The sequence below is a fragment of the Microcaecilia unicolor genome, chromosome 10 (assembly GCF_901765095.1).
Source record: "Microcaecilia unicolor chromosome 10, aMicUni1.1, whole genome shotgun sequence".
NCBI classification, from domain to species: domain Eukaryota; kingdom Metazoa; phylum Chordata; class Amphibia; order Gymnophiona; family Siphonopidae; genus Microcaecilia; species Microcaecilia unicolor.
Window position 1 is genome coordinate 33,637,148 of NC_044040.1, and position 22,261 is coordinate 33,659,408.

Here is a 22,261-nt window from a genome sequence, read left to right on the forward strand (position 1 = left end):
AGCGTACTTGCATATTCCCATCTGGCCTCCTCATCAACGCTTTCTGCGTTTTGCAGTACTGGGCCGACACTTCCAGTTCAGAGCCCTCCCGTTCGGGTTGGCTACTGCTCCGCGGACCTTCTCAAAAGTAATGGTGGTCATCGCGGCCTTCCTGAGGAAGGAAGGAGTTCAAGTCCATCCTTATCTGGACGACTGGTTGATCCAAGCCCCCTCTTATGCAGAGTGCGGCAAAGCTGTGAACCGGGTGGTTGCTCTTTTGAGCTCCCTGGGGTGGATCATCAACTGGGAGAAAAGCCAGCTGCGCCCGACTCAGTCCCTGGAGTTTCTGGGAGTTCGATTCGACACCCAAGTGGGCAGAGTGTTCCTGCCAGACAATCGGATTGTCAAGCTTCAGGCTCAGGTGGACTAGTTCCTAGTAGCCTCTCCTATTCGGGCTTGGGACTACGTGCAGCTGTTGGGCTCTATGTCGGCCACGATGGAAGTAGTGCCCTGGGCCAGGGCTCATATGAGACCACTACAACAATCTCTGCTGCTGCGCTGGACTCCGATGTCGGAGGATTATGCTGTGCGCCTTCCCTTGGACCCAGCAGTGCGCAAGGCGCTGAGCTGGTGGACGCAGACAGACAAGTTGTCTGCAGGAATGCCTCTGGTGACCCCGGAGTGGATTGTCGTCACGACAGACGCCTCTTTGATGGGCTGGGGAGCCAACTGCTTGGGAAGGACAGCGCAGGGGCTCTGGTCTCCTGCAGAGGCAAGTGGTCTATCAACCTCCTGGAACTCAGAGCCATTCGGTTGGTGTTGTTGGAGTTCATCCCGGTACTGGCGTTGAAGCCAGTACGGGTCCTGTTGGACAATGCCACGGCTGTGGCCTATGTCAACCGCCAGGGAGGTACCAAGAGCGCCCCTCTAGCCAAGGAGGCCATGAATTTATGCCAGTGGGCGGAAGTGAACCTGGAACAGCTGTCAGCGGCTCTCTTTGCCGGAGTCATGAATGTCAAGGCGGACTTTCTCAGTCGCCATACCTGGGAGCCCGGAGAGTGGCAGCTATTTGCTCAGGCGTTCTTGAGCATCACGAAGCGCTGGGGCCAGCCGAGCCTAGACTTGATGGCGTCATCGGCCAATTGCCAAGTGCCGCGCTCTTTCAGCAGAGGACGGGACCCTCGCTCCCTGGGAGTAGATGCTCTTCTCCAACAGTGGCCGGCACAAGAGCTTCTCTATGTGTTCCCGCCCTGGCCCATGTTGGGCAGGGTGATAGACCAGGTGGCAAAGCATCCAGGCCGGATAATCCTGGTGGGTCCAGTCTGGCCCAGACGTCCCTGGTATGCGGACTTGATCAGGCTCTCAGTGGACCATCCTCTGCGGCTGCCAGTGGAGCAGGGCCTGTTGCATAAGGGTCCCGTGGTGATGGAGGATCCCTCCCCCTTTGGTCTTTCGGCCTGGCTATTGAGCGGCAGCGTCTGAGAAGAAGGGCTTCTCAGACAAGGCATCGCCACTATGCTGAGAGCGAGGAAGCGCTCTACTTTTACTGCTTACGCCAGGGTTTGGCGTACCTTTGCAGCGTGGTGAAGCAGGCTCATTTTCTTCTTTCACTGCTCCAATTTCTTCAGAAAGGCCTGTCGCTCAGTTCCCTTAAAGTCCAGGTAGCGGCCCTGGCTTGCTTCAGGGGCCGCCTGAAGGGTGCTTCCCTGGCTTCGCAGCCAGATGTGGTGCGTTTTCTCAAGGGAGTTAAGCACCTGCGCCCTCCTCTGCACTCAGTGGTGCCTGCGTGGAATCTCAACCTGGTGCTAAGAGCATTACAGAAGCCGCCTTTTGAACCCTTGTTGAGGGCATCTCTGAAAGACGTGACGTTGAAAGCAGTCTTTTTGGTGGCTATCACTTCAGCCAGAAGAGTTTCCGAGCTCCAGGCACTCTCATGTCGAGAGTTTTTTTCTGCAGTTCACTGAGGCAGGAGTGGCTATTCGCACAGTGCCTTCTTTCCTGCCCAAGATTGTTTCTCGCTTCCATGTGAATCAGCAGCTCTGTCTCCCTTCCTTTCGTAGGGAGGACTCCCCAGAGGAATACTCTGCTCTTAAATATCTGGATGTGAAACGAGTCATCATCAGATACTTGGAAGTGAACAATGATTTCCGGAAATCGGATCATCTGTTTGTCCTGTTTGCAGGTCCTTGTAAAGGTCTGCAGGCTGCTAAGCCTACAGTGGCAAGATGGGTCAAGGAAGCCATTGCAGCGGCTTATGTGGCCGCGGGGCAACTTGGGCATCGGCCCATACATTCTCCAAGCATTACCGCTTGACTGTGGCTGCACGGGCGGAGGCCCGGTTTGGAGCTTCAGTGTTGAGTTCAGGGATTTCAATGTCCCGCCCTGGGTGAGTACTGCTTCGGTACATCCCACCAGTCTATGGATTGATCAGCATGATGATATGGAAGGTAAAATTATGTATCATACCTGATAATTTTCTTTCCATTAATCATAGCTGATCAATCCATAGCCCCTCCCAGATATCTGTGCTGTTTTTATTCTGGTTGCATTTCAGGTTCAAGTTTAGTCTTCAGTTACTTCAGAAAGACTTCGTGTTCAAGTTTTTTCACTTGGATTCTTCAAGAGTTGAGACGAGTTTGTGTTACAGTGAGCTGCTGCATTCCTCTCCCCTCCGTTTTACGGGGCTGGATTGAGACTTAAAATTCTGCCGGCACTCCCTCCCGCTTCGTGCGGCTGTAGGGCAGCTTTGTACCCCTCCCGCTTCGGCGGTGTTAGGGTCAGTCAGCTCCTCCCGCGGTTGTGGTTGCAGGATAAGCCAGATCCCCCCGCATCGGCGGGTGTGGTGTCCCTCCCCCGCTCCGCGGGGATGAGCTGGACGGATTCCCCTCCCCCACTTGTGTGGGGATGAGCTGGGTTAATTCCCCTCCCCCGTTTCGGCGGTGGTGAGCTGGGCAGAGTGTCCCTTCGTGGGTGTAATTCTCTAAGTGCTGAGTCCTGCGGATGGAGCTTTGATATCGACATACTGAGGAGTTTCCGGCAGCACATGACCACATATAGGGAGGCAAAAGTTTGCTCTCTATCTCCACCTGCTGGTAGATGGACACAACCCACCAGTCTATGGATTGATCAGCTATGATTAATGGAAAGAAAATTATCAGGTATGATACATAATTTTACCTTATCTTTTCATTACTTTTCATTCTTTAATGTATTTAGGGCTGCATTTTGATTAATCGTGATTAAAATTATAAAGGTATGTCATTTTTTTCCCTCCGCTGTAGCTCCTTGTGATTCTGAGCAATGGAGGGTTAATTGACGACCAGAGTCACAAAGAGTTGGGGGGGGGGGGGGGGGGGGATACCATACCTTTAATCATATGATTCATTGCAATTAAAATTTTAATTGAAATGCAGCCTAAGGAGCCAGGGGCTGAGATCTTGCACCCCCTCAACCATTGTCTCCACAGAAGTTGAAGAACTAGGGATGCGAGTGGTGGGAGCGCCCCACCTGAGATCTACAGCAGCTCTCTTAGAAGTATAGTCAGCAGGCTACCTCCACTCACATCCTGTTTCTCTTTCTCAAAATCCCCCACCATGCAATCTCTGTCTCAGTCCTCACCCAGTCTTTTTTTTCTCTCTCTCATAAGGTTGCCCAGCCCTGTCACTTCCCATTTTCTCTCTTGCACTCCTTCCCCATCTTGTCGACCGTACACCCCCCACCCCCAACTAACCCTCACTGCCACAGCTGTTTAGCCAGCCAGCTTCCATTCCGACCTCCTCCAGGCTTCCCATTAGGTCAGTTCACTTTGTTCATTCCAGAACAAGAGTGTCCTTCTCTGTGCTACGTGGCTCTTCAAGAGTTTGAGCCGCACTGTACAGAAACTACTGTTCTGGTCTTGCATGGCTCAAACTCCCTGCGAGTGACGGTGCAAAGAAGAGGAGGGTTATAGGCCACAAGTAGCATAAAAATCTTGGGTAATTGGGGGGGAGGGTTCTAGTTGTCTTGTAGACCTGGTACCTGGGATTTGTCAGATCTTGAAGTAGCCACTAAGGCAGTGGTTCTCAACCAGTGTGTCTTGGAGGTATATGTGTGGCGGGCTAGGGATATTTGAGAACCAAAAAGTAAAGTACTTAATCTCCATAACTAGCCCCTACTTCTGTCAGCAGCCCCATCTGGAAATGTTGCAGGCCTCTGGCCTATACCCCTCTCCTCCACCCCACAGTTACCACCATTGCATCTGTACTCCACCTGCATCATTGTCAGCAACAGTGAAGTAATATATAGAGTGTTTTCTTCAGCTGTGAATTGTAGTATTCAGCGTGTCATTCATGCGAACATTATCTGTTAGGTGTGTCACAACAGAAGAAAGGTTGAGAGCCTCTGCTCTAAGGTGATTGTTGCTGACTTTTAGGTTACTATTACTACTAGGCATACACAGCACTATACACACATGAGAAAGACAGTCTGTACTCCACAGAAATTACAGCCTAATCAGAATAAACACGTATGACAAATGGGAACCTAGAAAAGATGAATTGAGTTATTGGCCATATTAAATTTAAGGTGATGGTGTGGCTCATGCTCCGTGGATATATGACTAGTTTGGGAGGAGAAGGACCCACCTTCTAATCACAGGACACAGACCTTCACTAGATGATAAACTGCCACCAGGACTTCCAGGTAAATAGTTACAGGCAATATAACCAGATTAGGTAACCCCAATGTCACGATTGTGACTGGTTTCCTTGGCTGTGCTCACCTCTGGTGTCCAGAACCGGTGGCTGCCATAGACTGTCTTGCTGTCTCCCTACACATTCCAGACTTTTTTCCGATCCGGTCCAGATATTCTAGCCCTCGAGACTTGGTTGGAAGTTTGGCAGCTAGCCTTACCCTTAGCTGCCTTGAGATTGTTGCAGCTGAGCCTCAGCTGCTGATGGGCTTTATTAACCACCTGGAAACTTTCTACTTTGCCTTTGCAACGCCAAAGGTTGAGGTTTGTGTGTTTTTTGCACTTCTGCCTTGTCTTGCTTTGCCTTGTTTCTTGTCAGTATTCCTAGTCTTAGTCTCTGTTTCTAGCTTGAGTCTCTTGAATCCTGTCCTGTTTGCTCCTTCCCTGTCTGCTTTTGGCTTCCTCCTCCTTCTGTCTGTGAACCTTGTATCTTGTTTGTTTGACACTCTGTATCTTGAATCCTGTTCTAGCCAAGCTTGTGTCTGTATTCTTGTTTGAGACCCTGTATCTTGAACCTTGTCTAGTCCAGCTTGTTTCTCCCCACTCGGTCCAGTAAGTTCTGCCAGCTGCCCGCACCTAGGGGCTCAAACCCTAGGGAACGGCGGTCAAGCGCAGGTGAAGTCCTGTTCCAGTCAAGCTAGCTCCTGAATCCTGCTTGTTTTCTGATTCTGGTCCCTGCCAAGCCAAGTCCATTCCGGTTCTGTTTATTCCTGCCTAGCCTGCCTATAACTTCTACTCCAGTCCTGTTGGTCCAGTCCTGGTTGGAGGGTTTTGCCTGCTGCTGCCGCTCCTCGTCAGCAGCCCAAGGGCTCACGATTCTAGACTATCCTTGAGAACCTGACACCCAAGAAAGGTAATCTCTCTGACAGGCAAGCCAGCTGCTAAATTCTCCCATCCTGAGTCTCTGCCGTTTGATGCTGAACTGAAACCAGCGCTTGGCCATCTTCAATAGTCCTGACTTTGAAGGGAGCAATCGTTGGTAGGGACTTCGTGATATCAGACTCTGGCTGGATGGAGGTGGGGAGCTGCCCCAAGTCTTGTACTGGCACTGGAGACGACAAGGTTAGGGTGAGACTCCAAACCATAAATTGTTTAACAGAGGTAGCTGGGGACTCAAATCCTTTTCATTGTTATAAAAAGCAACTGCTAAAAGAAATTTAGGGGGGAAAAAGGCCAGAGCGGCTCGGGTATTCACCCCTCTTAGATTTCTCTTCTATGAAAGGATGTATGTGGTGGTTTTATTTCCTCTGTGAGCTGTTCTACCTAAGCTTCAGTTACTATAATCAAGGAAGTTTGTTTTTCCAACTTGCTGTGTAAATACAACCAGTCAACTGTGCGGTAAGGAGTGAGTCGGAGTGAGTCCAAAGTTCGTTAGCGGCTCGGGTATTCACCCCTCTTAGATTTCTCTTCTATGAAAGGCTGTATGTGGTGGTTTTATTTCCTCTGTGAGCTGTTCTACCTAAGCTTCAGTTACTATAATCAAGGAAGTTTGTTTTTCCAACTTGCTGTGTAAATACAACCAGTCAACTGTGCGGTAAGGAGTGAGTCGGAGTGAGTCCAAAGTTCGTTAGCGGCTCGGGTATTCACCCCTCTTAGATTTCTCTTCTATGAAAGGATATATGTGGTGGTTTTATTTCCTCTGTGAGCTGTTCTACCTAAGCTTCAGTTACTATAATCAAGGAAGTCTTGCTGTGTAAATACAACCAGTCAACTGTGTGGTAAGGAGTGAGTCGGAGTGAGTCCAAAGTTCGTTTCCTCAGCAGTGCTTTCTTGTTCTCTCTTACAAGTGAGGAATTTGCAATAAGGAAGGACTTTGAACTTTCAACAGCATTGACATATCAGAGTTGCTTGCATCATGAGCACCTTGCATCATGAACAGAGACCAGGAAACTAGAAATGCAATCCTTTGTAGTGATTTGCCATATGACTATCAACTGATGAATATCAGTTTGATCACTTTCTTCCTGTGGTGGTGGATTCCTGCAATGTGAAAGGTACCCTGTTCTTTTTAGATGATCCAAATTCAGTTTACCTTTGTCAGTTCACAGGACTTGATTGATTTGGAAGGTAATTATGTTGTCAATGTTTGTTTGTAGGCTGTAATTCCAAAGTCCCAGTATACTGTTTCTTTGTACTTTTCTGTTAACTAGTATGTATTGTGTTGGGGTTTTCCAATGAGCTTGTGTTCTCTGCTATAAAGCTGCATGGATAAACCATTCTTTCTGTGGGTACTTCCAGTAGCATGTGTCTGGTCTTTCTGTGCATTTTGCATTCTGTGTGGTTACATTAATTACAGACTTTTTTGTAAAGTTTTTCTAGTTTGTGCATTTTCATTTCTAGTCTATAGATGAACTTGCCCAAATTTGATATAGGGTTTTTTTTAATTGAAATATATTATGCTACATTTTAAAACGTAGAAGTGCAGGTGAGTTTAATAAGGTTACCAGCATTGTTTTCCCTCTCTACCTTTTAAGAAGCATGCAGACTTTCTGAAGTCTGCCCTAATTGTACAAGAATTCCTTGTCAGATTCTGATTTAAAGCTTCTTTCCACTATTATTGCCAGTCCCATGCAGAGCGTTGTATGGGTTTTTATCTTTTTCTTTGGTTTAGGGACCTCGGTGTCCCTGCAAAATAATGTAAATTTCAGGTTTTGCATTTTTTTACAGTAGAGAGGTGTGGTAGCCGTGTTAGTCCACTTTTAAAGGTAATCAATAGAAATAAAACATGGGAAAGAAAATAAGATGATACCTTTTTTATTGGACATAACAATACATTTCTTGATTAGCTTTCGAAGGTTGCCCTTTGTCAGATCGGAAATAAGCAAATGTAGGTAGATGACTATGTATAAGTGAAACATCAAAGCATTTCAGTGACAGTCTAACAGGATGGGGGTGGATAAGTGAGAGACAGGAAGATATGCATGGAGACAGGAGGGTGACAAAGCAGTACAATTTTATGGTTTATAATGGGCTTGAAAACCCAGATCTTTAAGTCCTGTCTGGTGGGTGTCAAAATGTTTAATCATTCTGAATTCGAAGGTCTTACGTTCCTGTCTTGTTTTAAAGTTCCCTTTCAGGATTCTTACCATGAAATCACTGGTACATGGTCATTCACAAAGGAAAAATATTCAACATTAAGGAATCTTTCACGTGTTCATCTTCCAATGTGGTATATATCATTCAGTGTAAAAAAAACGCAACGAAGGCTGCTACATTGGAGAAACAAGTCAGATGCTAAAGAAGAGATTTAATATACATAGACACCATATGAAAAATGCTAGTACCAATAAGGATGTCACGCCTGTGGGGCAGCACTTCACAAAACCAGAACACTGTACCAGTGATTTCATGGTAAGAATCCTGAAAGGGAACTTTAAAACAATACAGGAACGTAAGACCTTTGAAGTCAGAACGATGAAATATTTTGACACCCACCAGACAGGACTTAACAAAGATCTGGGTTTTGTGGCCCATTATAAACCATAAAATTGTACTGCTTTGTCATCTTCCTGTCTCTCACTCTGAAAACCTGACCCATAAACTAGCCAGAGTTGAACAGTATAGGTAAGAGGTTGCTTTGTGGTGCAGGGTCTCCCAGACTGTGGGTCAGGACCCAGAATAGTGTTGCATGATCCAGTAGATGGGGTCACAGAAACAGGGCTGTTCCCTCTCACTACAGTGAGTACAATGAGTACTAATCACCACAATAATTCACCCGACAATCCAATCAACTAAGATAACTCATCTATTACAGCTACCTTAATCACTCCTTCTTCTTCCTACCCTTATCTAATCTCTACACAATATTATATGTATCTGTCACCTTACAATGACAATGTTAACAAAACTATGTAAGCCACATTCTCCGAGGACAAGCAGGCTGCTTGTTCTCACTGATGGGTGACGTCCTCGGCAGCCCCTCCAATCGGAATCTTCCTAGCAAAGTCCTTTGCTAGTCCTCGCGCGCCCGCGCGCACCGCGCATGCGCGGCCGTCTTCCCGCCCGAAACCGGCTCGAGCCGGCCAGTCTTCTTTCGTCCGCACTCGGTACGGCTGTGTTTTTTGTCGTGTCGAGCCCCGGAGAGTCGACCTCGCGCGTCCGTGTTTTATTGACGTGTTTTTCTTCGGAAAAGTTTCTATATCTGTCGGGAAGTGCTCCGAAAACCCCCTTGGGTTTCATTTTCCCCTTCCCGTATTTCCAGTTTTGCCCCGGTAAGTTTTCTTTCGTCGTCGGGGTAGGCCTCTTTTCGGCCTCGGTCGAGATTTTTTCTCCCTTAAAGTTTTGGTGCTCCAAATTCGTCATTTCGGATTTTGACTTCGCCGGCGTGATTTTTCCGCCCATGACATCGAAGCCTTCCAGCGGCTTCAAGAAGTGCACCCAGTGCGCCCGGGTAATCTCGCTCACTGATAGGCACTCTTCGTGTCTTCAGTGTCTGGGGGCCGAGCACCGTCCCCAGAACTGTAGTCTGTGTTCCCTGTTACAAAGGCGGACTCAAGTAGCGAGATTGGCCCAGTGGAACGTTTTGTTCTCGGGCGCTTCGTCGGCATCGGCACCGGGGTCATCGTGTGCATCGACGTCATCAGCGTCCAGACCTTCATCCTTGGCTGCCAGTGCATCGAGTGCATCGAGGCATCGGCCCTCTGCATCGGCACCGAGACATCGGATAGCTGCATCGACGTCGGTGGTACCGGGACCTCGTCTCCTGATGTCGTCGGACGGTGGTGCATCGAGTGGAGTGCAGGTGAGGGCTGTCCTTTCCCCTGCTGGTGGCGGTGAGCCCTCGGGTGGGTCTCCTCCTACCCTGACGGCTCCTGCGGTACAGCCCCCCCGAGATCGACCCTCTTCGGTCTCGGCCCCGAGGAAGCGACGGATGGATTCTACGTCCTCCTCGTCGGTGCCGGGAAGCTCCGGTGACATGCTTCGGAAGAAGTCGAAGAAGCATCGACACCGGTCCCCTTCCCGCGTCGGCACCGAGAGCTCTGGGTCGCCGAGGGAGTCGGCACCCAGCAGGCATCGGCACCGAGAGGACCGCTCACCCTCTGTTCAAGAGGTGTCGATGCGCTCCACTCTGGACAGCCCGGAACAGCCTCCACGCCCGGAACAGGTTCTGACGTCGACGCCTGCATCGACCTCCATGCCTTTCTCTGCAGCCGCTCTGAACGAGAGCCTCCGGGCCGTTCTCCCAGAGATTCTGGGAGAGCTGTTGCGCCCTACCCCTCCGGTACCGGCGGTGCTTGCGCCTCCGGTACCGTCGAGCATGGCGCCGGCTGGCCCATCGCCCGGGGTGAGGTCCCCGACGTCGGTACCGCGTGCGGTGCCGACTGCGGCCACCTCCCAGGAGGGCTCCCCGACTACGTCGGCGGAGGGAGCTTCGCCGATGCGGGCGAGGGAGTCTACCTCTCGACGCCCCCATCGTGGACGTGGCTCCACGGAGTCGAGCCGGGCGCGGTTGCAGACGCAGGTCCGTGAACTTGTGTCTGACACCGAGGGTGAGGCCTCGTGGGAAGAAGAAGAAGATCCCAGATATTTCTCTGACGAGGAGTCTGAGGGTCTTCCTTCTGATCCCACTCCCTCTCCTGAAAGGCAGCTTTCTCCTCCCGAGAGTCTGTCTTTTGCTTCCTTTGTCCGGGAGATGTCTACGGCCATCCCCTTCCCGGTGGTTGTGGAGGACGAGCCCAGGGCTGAAATGTTTGAGCTCCTGGACTATCCTTCTCCACCTAAGGAAGCGTCCACTGTTCCCTTGCACCATGTCCTGAAAAAGACATTGCTTGCGAACTGGACCAAGCCATTAAGTAATCCCCACATTCCCAAGAAGATCGAGTCCCAGTACCGGATCCATGGGGACCCAGAGCTGATGCGCACTCAGTTGCCTCATGACTCTGGAGTTGTGGATTTGGCCCTAAAGAAGGCTAAGAGTTCTAGGGAGCATGCTTCGGCGCCCCCGGGCAAAGACCCTAGAACCTTAGACTCCTTTGGGAGGAAGGCCTACCATTCTTCTATGCTCGTGGCCAAGATCCAGTCTTACCAGCTCTACACGAGCATACACATGCGGAACAATGTGCGGCAGTTGGCGGGCTTGGTTGATGCTCTTCCCCCTGAGCAAGCCAAGCCTTTTCAGGAGGTGGTCAGGCAGCTGAAGGCGTGCAGAAAATTCCTGGCCAGAGGGGTTTATGACACTTTTGATGTTGCGTCCAGGGCCGCTGCTCAAGGTGTGGTGATGCGCAGGCTCTCATGGCTGCGTGCCGCCGACCTGGAGAATAGAATCCAGCAGCGGATTGCGGACTCGCCTTGCCGTGCGGACAACATTTTTGGGGAAAAAGTCGAGCAGGTGGTAGAGTCTCTCCACCAGCGGGACACCGCATTCGACAAGTTCTCCCGCCGGCAGCCTTCAGCATCTACCTCTACAGGTAGAAGATTTTTCGGGGGAAGGAAGACTGGTCCCTATGCTTCTGGTAAGCGTAGGTACAATCCTCCTTCCCGACAGCCTGCGGCCCAGGCTAAGCCCCAGCGCGCTCGCTCTCGTCAGCAGCGTGCGCCTCAGCAAGGCCCCGCGGCTCCCCAGCAAAAGCAAGGGGCGAGCTTTTGACTGGCTCCAGCAGAGCATAGCCGACATCCCAGTGTCAGTGCTGGGCGACCTGCCGGTCGGGGGGAGGTTGATAGCTTTTCACCAAAGGTGGCCTCTCATAACCTCCGATCAGTGGGTTCTGCAAATAGTCCGGCAAGGATACACCCTCAATTTGGCCTCAAAACCTCCAAATTGTCCACCGGGAGCTCAGTCTTACAGCTTCCAGCACAAGCAGGTACTTGCAGAGGAACTCTCCGCCCTTCTCAGCGCCAATGCGGTCGAGCCCGTGCCATCCGGGCAGGAAGGGCTGGGATTCTATTCCAGGTACTTCCTTGTGGAAAAGAAAACAGGGGGGATGCGTCCCATCCTAGACCTAAGGGCCCTGAACAACTATCTCGTAAAAGAAAAGTTCAGGATGCTTTCCCTGGGCACCCTCCTCCCCATGATTCAGCAAAACGATTGGCTATGCTCTCTGGACTTGAAGGATGCCTACACTCACATCCCGATACTGCCAGCTCACAGACAGTATCTGCGATTTCAGCTGGGCACACGCCACTTCCAGTACTGTGTGCTACCCTTTGGGCTCGCCTCTGCGCCCAGGGTGTTCACAAAGTGCCTGGCTGTGGTAGCAGCGGCACTTCGCAGGCTGGGGGTGCATGTGTTCCCATATCTCGACGATTGGCTGGTGAAGAACACATCCGAGGCAGGAGCCCTGCAGTCCATGCAGATGACTATTCGCCTCCTGGAGCTACTGGGGTTTGTGATAAATTACCCAAAGTCCCATCTTCTCCCAGTGCAGAAACTCGAATTCATAGGAGCTCTGCTGGATTCCCGGACGGCTCGCGCCTATCTCCCAGAGGCGAGAGCCAACAACCTGTTGTCCCTCGTCTCGCGGGTGCGAGCGTCCCAGCAGATCACAGCTCGGCAGATGTTGAGATTGCTGGGCCACATGGCTTCCACAGTTCATGTGACTCCCATGGCCCGTCTTCACATGAGATCTGCTCAATGGACCCTAGCCTCTCAGTGGTATCAGGCTGCTGGGGGTCTAGAAGACGTGATCCACCTGTCCACGAGTTTTCTCGAATCCCTGTATTGGTGGACAATCTGGTCCAATTTGACTCTGGGACGTCCTTTCCAAATTCCTCAGCCACAAAAAGTGCTGACCACGGATGCGTCTCTCCTGGGATGGGGAGCTCATGTCGATGGGCTTCACACCCAAGGAAGCTGGTCCCTCCAGGAACGCGATCTGCAGATCAATCTTCTGGAGTTACGAGCGATCTGGAACGCTCTGAAGGCTTTTAGAGATCGGCTGTCCCACCAAACTATCCAAATTCAGACAGACAACCAGGTTGCCATGTACTATGTCAACAAGCAGGGGGGCACCGGATCTCGCCCCCTGTGTCAGGAAGCCGTCAGCATGTGGCTCTGGGCTCGCCGTCTCGGCATGGTGCTCCAAGCCACATACCTGGCAGGCGTAAACAACAGTCTGGCCGACAGATTGAGCAGGATCATGCAACCTCACGAATGGTCGCTCAGTTCCAAAGTAGTGCGACAGATCTTCCAGGCGTGGGGCACCCCCCTGGTGGATCTCTTCGCATCTCGAGTGAACCACAAAGTCCCTCAGTTCTGTTCCAGGCTTCAGGCCCACGGCAGGCTGGCATCGGATGCCTTCCTCCTGGACTGGGGGGAGGGTCTGCTGTATGCTTATCCTCCCATACCTCTGGTGGGGAAGACTTTGTTGAAACTCAAGCAAGACCGAGGCACCATGATTCTGATTGCTCCCTTTTGGCCGCGTCAGATCTGGTTCCCCCTTCTTCTGGAGTTGTCCTCCGAAGAACCGTGGAGATTGGAGTGTTTCCCGACCCTCATCACACAGGACGAAGGGGCGCTTCTGCATCCCAACCTCCAGTCTCTGGCTCTCACGGCCTGGATGTTGAGGGCGTAGACTTTGCCTTTTTGGGTCTGTCAGAGGGTGTCTCCCGCATCTTGCTTGCTTCCAGGAAAGATTCCACTAAGAGGAGTTACTTCTTTCAATGGAGGAGGTTTGCCGTCTGGTGTGACAGCAAGGCCCTAGATCCTCGCTCTTGTCCTGCACAGACCCTGCTTGAATACCTTCTGCACTTGTCTGAGTCTGGTCTCAAGACCAACTCTGTAAGGGTTCACCTTAGTGCAATCAGTGCATACCATTACCGTGTGGAAGGTAAGCCGATCTCAGGACAGCCTTTAGTTGTTCGCTTCATGAGAGGTTTGCTTTTGTCAAAGCCCCCTGTCAAGCCTCCTACAGTGTCATGGGATCTCAATGTCGTTCTCACCCAGCTGATGAAACCTCCTTTTGAGCCACTGAATTCCTGCCATCTGAAGTACTTGACCTGGAAGGTCATTTTCTTGGTGGCAGTTACTTCAGCTCGTAGAGTCAGTGAGCTTCAGGCCCTGGTAGCCCAGGCCCCTTACACCAAATTTCATCATAACAGAGTAGTCCTCCGCACTCACCCTAAGTTCTTGCCAAAGGTTGTGTCGGAGTTCCATCTGAATCAGTCAATTGTCTTGCCAACATTCTTTCCCCGTCCTCATTCCTGCCCTGCTGAACGTCAGCTGCACACATTGGACTGCAAGAGAGCATTGGCCTTCTACCTGGAGCGGACACAGCCCCACAGACAGTCCGCCCAATTGTTTGTTTCTTTTGATCCCAATAGGAGGGGAGTGGCTGTAGGGAAACGCACCATATCCAATTGGCTAGCAGATTGCATTTCCTTCACTTACGCCCAGGCGGGGCTGGCTCTTGAGGGTCATGTCACGGCTCATATTGTTAGAGCCATGGCTGCGTCGGTAGCCCACTTGAAGTCAGCCTCCATTGAAGAAATTTGCAAAGCTGCGACGTGGTCATCTGTCCACACATTCACATCTCATTACTGCCTGCAGCAGGATACCCGACGCGACAGTCGGTTTGGGCAGTCAGTTCTTCAGAACCTGTTTGGGCTTTAGGATCCAACTCCACCCCCCAAGGGCCCTGTTTGTTCTGTTCCAGGCTGCACTCTCAGTTAGTTGGTAAATTTTTTAGGTCAATCTCAGTTATGTCCTCGCCGTTGCGAGGTCCAATTGACCATGGTTGTTGTTTTGAGTGAGCCTGGGGGCTAGGGATACCCCATCAGTGAGAACAAGCAGCCTGCTTGTCCTCGGAGAAAGCGAATGCTACATACCTGTAGAAGGTATTCTCCGAGGACAGCAGGCTGATTGTTCTCACAAACCCGCCCGCCTCCCCTTTGGAGTTGTGTCTTCCCTTGCAGTGTATTGTCTTGCTACATACTGGACTGGCTGGCTCGAGCCGGTTTCGGGCGGGAAGACGGCCGCGCATGCGCGGTGCGCGCGGGCGCGCGAGGACTAGCAAAGGACTTTGCTAGGAAGATTCCGATTGGAGGGGCTGCCGAGGACGTCACCCATCAGTGAGAACAATCAGCCTGCTGTCCTCGGAGAATACCTTCTACAGGTATGTAGCATTCGCTTTGAGCCTGCAAATAGGTGGGATAATGTGGGATACAAATGCAATAAGTAATAATAATAATACTCTTGACCTTCACTGTGACCTGTGCCCAGTAGTGACAGCGGGTAAATGTTCATAGGTTCTGCCTCCTCTGTGGGCTTCCTATTAGACTGGCAACTCCATGCAGAGTACTGACATCTCTGGACACATTGGGAGACAGGGCCCTATGCTGACTGCTGCTGCTGTCGGATTGCTTTAGGTCTGCTATTCAGTTTCCATCATCTCATGTCACGAGAATTTTAGAGTGTTAAAATAGGGTCATACTGGATAGAAGGTTGGAAAGCACTGGTGTGTGTGTTACATAGTAACATAGTAGATGACTGCAGAAAAAGACCTCCACGGTCCATCCAGTCTGCCCAACAAGATAACTCATATTTGCTACTTTTTGTGTATACCCTACTTTGATTTGTACCTGTGCTCTTCAGGGCACAGACCGTATAAGTCTGCCCAGCACTATCCCCGCTTCCCAACCACCAGCCCCGCCTCCCCACCACTGTATAAGTCTTGTATAAGTGTTGTCAGAAAAGTTTCTGTAGATTTCGATATCGGATTGGAAAGTAGACTATGATCAAAAAGGGAGATCCTTTCCATGAGGATGTTTGTTGGATCGCTCTGTGCCACCCCCCACCCCCCCCCCCCCCCGGCACAGTCCTTGGTTCCAGTTACTGAAGTTGCCATTGAAGCCCTTTCCAGCCTATCCTAAACTTTTTCATTTTTGTTTTATACCCTTTTTTTTCTAAATAGAGTTTCTCTGTGTTCATCCCATGCCTTTTTGAATTCCGTCAGAGTTGTCTCTACCACCTCCCTCGAGAGGGCATTCCAGACATTGACCACCCTCTCCATGGAAAAGAAGTTACTACTACTTGTTTCTATAGTATTACTAGACGTACGCAGCGCAGTCCCAGATGTCTTGAAGTTGAAACATTTCTGTTCGTTTTGAGGGTTTTAACTAAACTGTGAGGTCTTGTATTGTATATATTTATATTTTTTATCCAAAGAAGTGTCTTACTGAAGCACTTACTCCTCCTAATACGTTTTTCTATTTAACTGTGTTTTAGGTGTGTCGCTGGTTTTAATGCAGCGCTGCTGTCGGTGAAGTGTAAGCATGAGAGTAGCAGGTAATGCTTTTGTTATACAGTGCATGAAAGACCTCGTCGGTAGATGTTCATCACATCTATTTGAATTATAACAATGAAATATATCGTCACTATGTCCCTGTGTAGAAATATTTCTCTACAGAGTGAGGCCCGCCTCCAACTAGAATATAATTCTTGCTTAATAGCATTGCAGTATACCTTGGCCTTATTACAATATCAACAAGAGGTTGAAATACTTTTTTAATTCATTTCCAATAAACATTAAAAAAACAAACAAACCTTTGTGAAAAACAAATACAGGTCTATCATACAAACTCTGAGGAATGAAACAAGAAAACATTATAATAATCCTGTAAAAGTCCACATAAGAGGAAATTCTAGGAGAAGATAGAAATAATGAATAAAAAGGAAAAGGTGTGAGTCTACCCTATTCAAAAAGGCATACCTGAATGATCCAACGTAAATGCCTGAGCCCTGTAACACAACAACTCTAATACTCAAAATGGACATAACATAACTCTTCCTCCTTTTTGATTCCATAATGTGTCTGTCATACTGGAACTGGCGATCGCTAGCACGGTACTATGTAAGCCACCTTGAGCCTGCAAATAGGTGGGAAAATGTGGGATACAAGCGCATTAATTAAATAAATATCATGATGACATAAATCACTCATAGGGTTGTGGACACAGCCCCTTTCCCCTCCAGGAAAAACTGTAATTAGGAGGGTTCAAAAAAGACATATTTCATATCATTAAAAGAAATCATACATTTATATGGATATAGTAATTGAAAAGTTGCACCAAGTGCCAAAACTTTAGATCGATATAACAAAAAAAACATGTTTCCTGTGTTGAGTCCAGCGGTAAATGTCCGGAAAGATAGATATTTCCCCCCTTATAATTACAGTCCTTCAATCTAAAGAAAAGACGTAATAAGACTTCCTTATCCTGTAAGAATACAAATGAAACCAGGAGGGTAGCTCGAGAAAATACTGCAAAATGTTTGTTAAATCCTAACTGTCTGAGGAAATGTCAACCTTGTTCAGGGTTCTCCAAGGAGCTAGTATGCTTCTTAACTGGAAATGGAATGTAATAAATTTTATCCAGCGGGGGTAGAGCATTATCTTGATACCCAGAATCATCTTTTAGAAAGTTATAGAACACTAGTAAAAAAGGCCCGTTTCTGGAATGAATGAAACGGGCGCTAGCAAGGTTTTCCTGGGAGTGTGTATGTTTGAGAGAGAGAGCCAGAGTGAATGTGCGGGTGTGTGACAGTGTGTGTGTGAGAATGAGAGTGTGTGACAGGGCCCCCTCCCCTGTTCCTAATGCCCCTCACCCCGTTCCCTCCCCTCCTTTTCCTCCTTCCCACACTTTGGGTTCCTTAAGGCTTTCAAAAGTCTATGTACCCCCGTGGCCCTAACGCCCAGTATCCGGATACCCCCACCGCTTTCCTCCTCACCCCTCCCCCAAAATGTAATACTTTCACGTCCTTCATTTTTTAAAAAAAGTGTCCTATCTACCCTATGTCCAAATGCCCGGCATTCAGATTGTGTTAGTCTCGTAAATTTTCATTTCTTTCATTCATTCAGAACTTGCCCCCCCCCCCCCCCCCCGAACAGTTTTGGTTCCTTCAATCTTTTAAAACTGTCCTATGTACCCTGTATGCTAATGGCCAGCATTGAGATTGTTTTCCTGTCCCAAATTTGCATGTCTTTCAGTCATTCACAACTCTCCACCCCCCCCCCCCTTCTCCAGTTTAACACTTTTGGTTCCTTCAGTCTTTTAAAACTCTCCTATCTACCCTGTGTCCTAATGGCCAGCATTCAGATTGTTTTCCTTTCCCAAATGTTCATGTCTTTCAGTCGTTCAGAACTTCCCCCCTCCCCCCATTTAACACTTTCGGTTCCTTCAGTCTTTTAAAACTCTCCTATCAACCCTGTGTCCTAATGGCCAGCACTCAGATTGTTTTGCTTTGCCAAATTGTCTGTCACTGATGTCACTGAGGTCAGTGCGTGCCTGCCTAGCAGACCACTTCCGGCAGGCACGGTCCCAAGCACATCCTGTTGGAGGTGAAAATTATTATAAAGGATCTCCTTAGGTATAGATGTTAAAACCTGGGGGAAGTTCAGAATCCTCAAGTTCAAGCCTTTAATGAAGTTCTCGAAAGATTGTATAGATTTCACCTGCTGAACGTGAGTCTCAGAGTTTCCACTTTCCCTTTCAAATCTGCATTGCTCCTTTTCCAAACTCTGAAACCGGACCTCAGATTGGGCACCTGCAGGCAGACTCTTAAAGGACAGACAGCTTCCAGGGCATTTCAGATGGCCTCAAGAGTGATCTTCGCTTGTTTGACCAAAAGTGGTAGAGCCAACTCTTGGACACACCACTGGTCTCTCCAGGCCCTCCACCGCTAGCTTTCTGCCGGAAAGCGTAGCACAAGATGGCCCAAACATCAGGAGGGGTTTCGGCCTTCGACCTATTGCCTCCAGATGCTGACGGGAAAACTGTTGCTAACACGGAATGACCTGGCTCAACTTCCGTCTTGGGTCGCAGGGAAGCAACAGGACCAACAGGGCTGAACGATATCTTGCTTTCAAAGCTTGTACCCTTCTCCTGTGCTCAAGCAGCCGATTTACACCCAGAAGGAGTAGCATATGCTGTGATCTCTACTTGATACTGGGAAGGAAAGACCACCCACTGAGCAGGTTGTAGGTAAGGGCTCCCTCGGTGTTAGCATAACGAAGGTAACAGTATGGAGAGAGATCACACACGTCCACAAATGACTAGTGCAATCTTGGACTCCTGAAAGACCATTTTTAAAAAGATTAAACTTTTCCATTGGTTGGAAAGCAAAGTATGTTGGGGTGCTTTTTGTTAATTATATGAACAGTTTTCTGGGGATATTTTTTTCCCAGGAACGGATTTGAATTTAGCCCACATATTTCCATTAGTAGCTCAAGGTGAGTAAAATTCAGGTGCAGTAGTTGTACAAGAGCAGAGAGCTTACAGTAATTTTATATTTGGACTGCCTTCCATGGTCCACAATCAGCCATACTCAGGAAAAATATGGTGTGCTGGGAAAGATTATTATTATTATTAGCATTTGTATAGCGCTACCAGACGCACGCAGCGCTGAACACCTGATACAAAGAGACAGTCCCTGCTCAAAAGAGCTTACAATCTAAATAAGCTCTGTGGGTTATATCCAGTTCTCTGGGTATAATTAGGGGACCTCTGTTCTATACCCATGATCTTAAATGATATCTAGGATGCCTGAGAGCCTCAATGCTATTTCTAGCAGTTTTTTCCTTTTATTTTATGTGCTAGAGGAAAATGGCCCTAAATGAGCACATTATAACTCTCTCACAATATGTGCTGTGAGCGTTGGACTCCCTTAAGAAATGCATGTATCGTCTCCCCAGGACCTTTTGAATTGGCATGCCACACGACTAATTTTACTGACTACCCAGCTAACATCAGATTATGTTGTAATACTGTACAGGATTTTTCCGCCTCCACCCATTCCATCTGGCAAGCAAAAGATTCTGGAGAGAACATTGATCATGTACACACTGTACACTTGTGTGACACATACGCATACCTTGACTGGTCTTACTTTTATGCACCTATTTTCTCATTTGTAACTTGTAACCACTCGCCTCCACCTACTCTCCCTCTCTTCCTTCCCGTTCACATTAATTGATTTGATTTGCTTACTTTATTTATTTTTTGTCTATTAGATTGTAAGCTGTTTGAGCAGGGACTGTTTTTCTTCTATGTTTGTGCAGCGCTGCGTATGCCTTGTAGCGCTATAGAAATGCTAAATAGTAGTAGTAGTAGAGGAGTAGCCTATTGGTTAGTGCAGTGGAGCTCCTTGTGACTCTGGGTAAGTCACTAAACCCTCCATTGCCCCTGGTACAAAATAATACCTGAATTTATGTAAACCGCTTTGAATGTAGTTGCAAAAACCTCAGAAAGACGGTATATCAAGTCCCATTTCCCTTTCCCCCTTTCCCTTATGACATCACAATATCAGAAGTGAGCCAAGTATCAGGCAATCAAGCCATTGTGACATCACTGATGAGGTTGGCTCTTATTGGTGGACTGAGCCTCCACCTACCCTCCTCTCTTCCTTCCCGTTCACATTAATTGATTTGATTACTTTATTTATTTTTTGTCTATTAGATTGTAAGCTCTTTGAGCAGGGACTGTCTTTCTTCTATGTTTGTGCAGCGCTGCGTATGCCTTGTAGCGCTATAGAAATGCTAAATAGTAGTAGTAGTAGTAGTATTTTCAGTGTATTTTGTTTTCCCCCTCCTATTCTGGTTTATGGCCATGGTTGACCACTCTTAAATGAATAAAAGAAAAATAAACAAAGCATTATGAGTCTGCATGCTGTCCAAGATAAACATGTGTTTTATAATGTCTGTGCAGGTCTTTCTTATGACAATGTTTGCACTTCCTGTCCTCTCTGTAATTTTGTCCTTTTTAATCATTCCTTTAATTTACCGAAGGCCATAAAAACAACACAAGACCTAACTACCTTCCAAAGGCTACTGAAAGCAGATCTGTTCAAGAAGGCATACCATAAACATCCAGCTTAAATACTAAATAATAAGACTTTTACACGACCTAGACATAACTGAATTCTCATCACTTGACTGATTAACATCTTCGCTATTAATTGAACAAACGCTACCACTTTAATCTTTATGTCGAATAGGATCTCTCCATTGTCGATGACCTAATGTAGGTTACAATCCAACTTATTACTCAGGAACCTTCATGCATTACCATAATATATTCTTCCTTACCATGTATATAGGCACATGACATATAGCTAAACCGTGTACTGTTCCATGCTTATTACCATGTATGTATGCGCCATAACGCATTACCATTTGTAATTCTGTTACCCGGAAATGGCAACCGCCACTACGGCAAATGTAAGCCACGTTGAGCCTGCAAATTGGTGGGGAAATGTGGGATACAAATGCTACAATAATAATAAATATCTGTTCCTTCCAGTGTTGAATAAGCTGGTGTCATGGATTTGCTCCTGCAGCAGGGCAACAGATAGATGCACCCATCATCTGGGGAGTGGGAATTTCAGATGTCATCGCTGCATCCTTCTTAAAAATGCCATGCTAGACCATGGTCTTTCCTTTTTCTAGGTAGAAACCTTTCTTGCCAGGCCCCCTCTCTTGCCAGGCCCCCTTTTCTCTTTTAGACACACATAACCAGCCCTTATGTACTTGAGCCAAAGTGAACAGAGCTGATCTATTGAACATCCGATTCCCCTACTTCCTCTGCAGTCACAAAAGTAAAAGGACACTTCATATCTTCTGTATTTGTTTCTCTGTTTACCTCAAAAACAGTACCAAAAGGTAAGCTAAATCAGTGGAGGAGTAGCCTAGTGGTTAGTGCAGCGGACTTTGATCCTGGGGAACTGGGTTCGAATCCCACTGCAGCTCCTTGTGACTCTGGGCAAGTCACTTAACCCTCCATTGCCCTTGGTACAAAATAAGTACCTGTATATATGTAAACCGCTTTGAATGTAGTTGCAAAATACCACAGAAAGGCGGTATATCAAGTCCCATTTTCCCTCCTAACTCTAGGTGTAATCATTTTTAGAGTGCCTGGTTTATCTTGGATATTTTACATGATTTGGTGAATCATTTATTTATTTGTTTTCTTTTTAAGGGTGGTACAACAACATTCATATTTTTGGATGTATTTTTAATAGTTTATGGCTGTTTAATCTGTGCTATCTCGACAGTAAACCTTTGGATTTTAGATACAATTACTTGCCTTTTCCAAATCTGAACTCAAAGATGAGTTACAGTGGAGGATGCAAGTTACTTCCCTACCTAAGAGTGCGTACAATTTAAGTTGTACCCGAGGCAGAGGAGGATAAAGGGATTTGTCTAAGGTGATCAGGGGCTTCACTCTGAGAAGCAGGAGTTGAACCCTGGCTCCACTGATTCTTAACTTGCTGCTCTAATCACTTGGTCGCCGCATCTCAAAAAAGATATAGTGGAATTAGAAAAGGTGCAGAGAAGGGCAACGAAAATGATAAAGGGGATGGGGCGACTTCCCAATGAGGAAAGGCTAAAGCGGCTAGGGCTCTTCAGCTTGGAGAAAAGGCGGCTGAGGGGAGATATGATAGAGGTCTATAAAATAATGAGTGGAGTTGAAAGGGTAGATGTGATGCGTCTGTTCACGCTTTCCAAAAATACTAGGACTAGGGGGCATGCGATGAAGCTACAAAGTAGTAAATGTAAAACGAATCGGAGAAAATGATTTCTTCACTCAACGTGTAATTAAACTCTGGAATTCGTTGCTAGAGAA

At 48.0% G+C, this 22,261-nt stretch overlaps 1 protein-coding gene across 3 annotated transcripts in view; it reads left to right on the plus strand.

Moving 5' to 3' along the window:
- Positions 1 to 22,261, plus strand: part of FAM3C (family with sequence similarity 3 member C) — a 95,420-nt gene that overhangs the window by 17,687 nt on the left and 55,472 nt on the right. Inside the window, exons 1-2 of one of the 3 annotated variants that reach the window (XM_030216560.1) lie at positions 6,628 to 6,702; positions 15,870 to 15,929. In XM_030216560.1, the coding sequence (XP_030072420.1) occupies positions 15,917 to 15,929 (13 nt within the window). In that variant the 5' untranslated portion in view covers positions 6,628 to 6,702; positions 15,870 to 15,916. Of the gene's footprint in view, positions 1 to 6,627; positions 6,776 to 15,869; positions 15,930 to 22,261 lie in introns of those variants that run through there. The other 2 variants (XM_030216559.1, XM_030216558.1) reach the window with 2 other exon arrangements.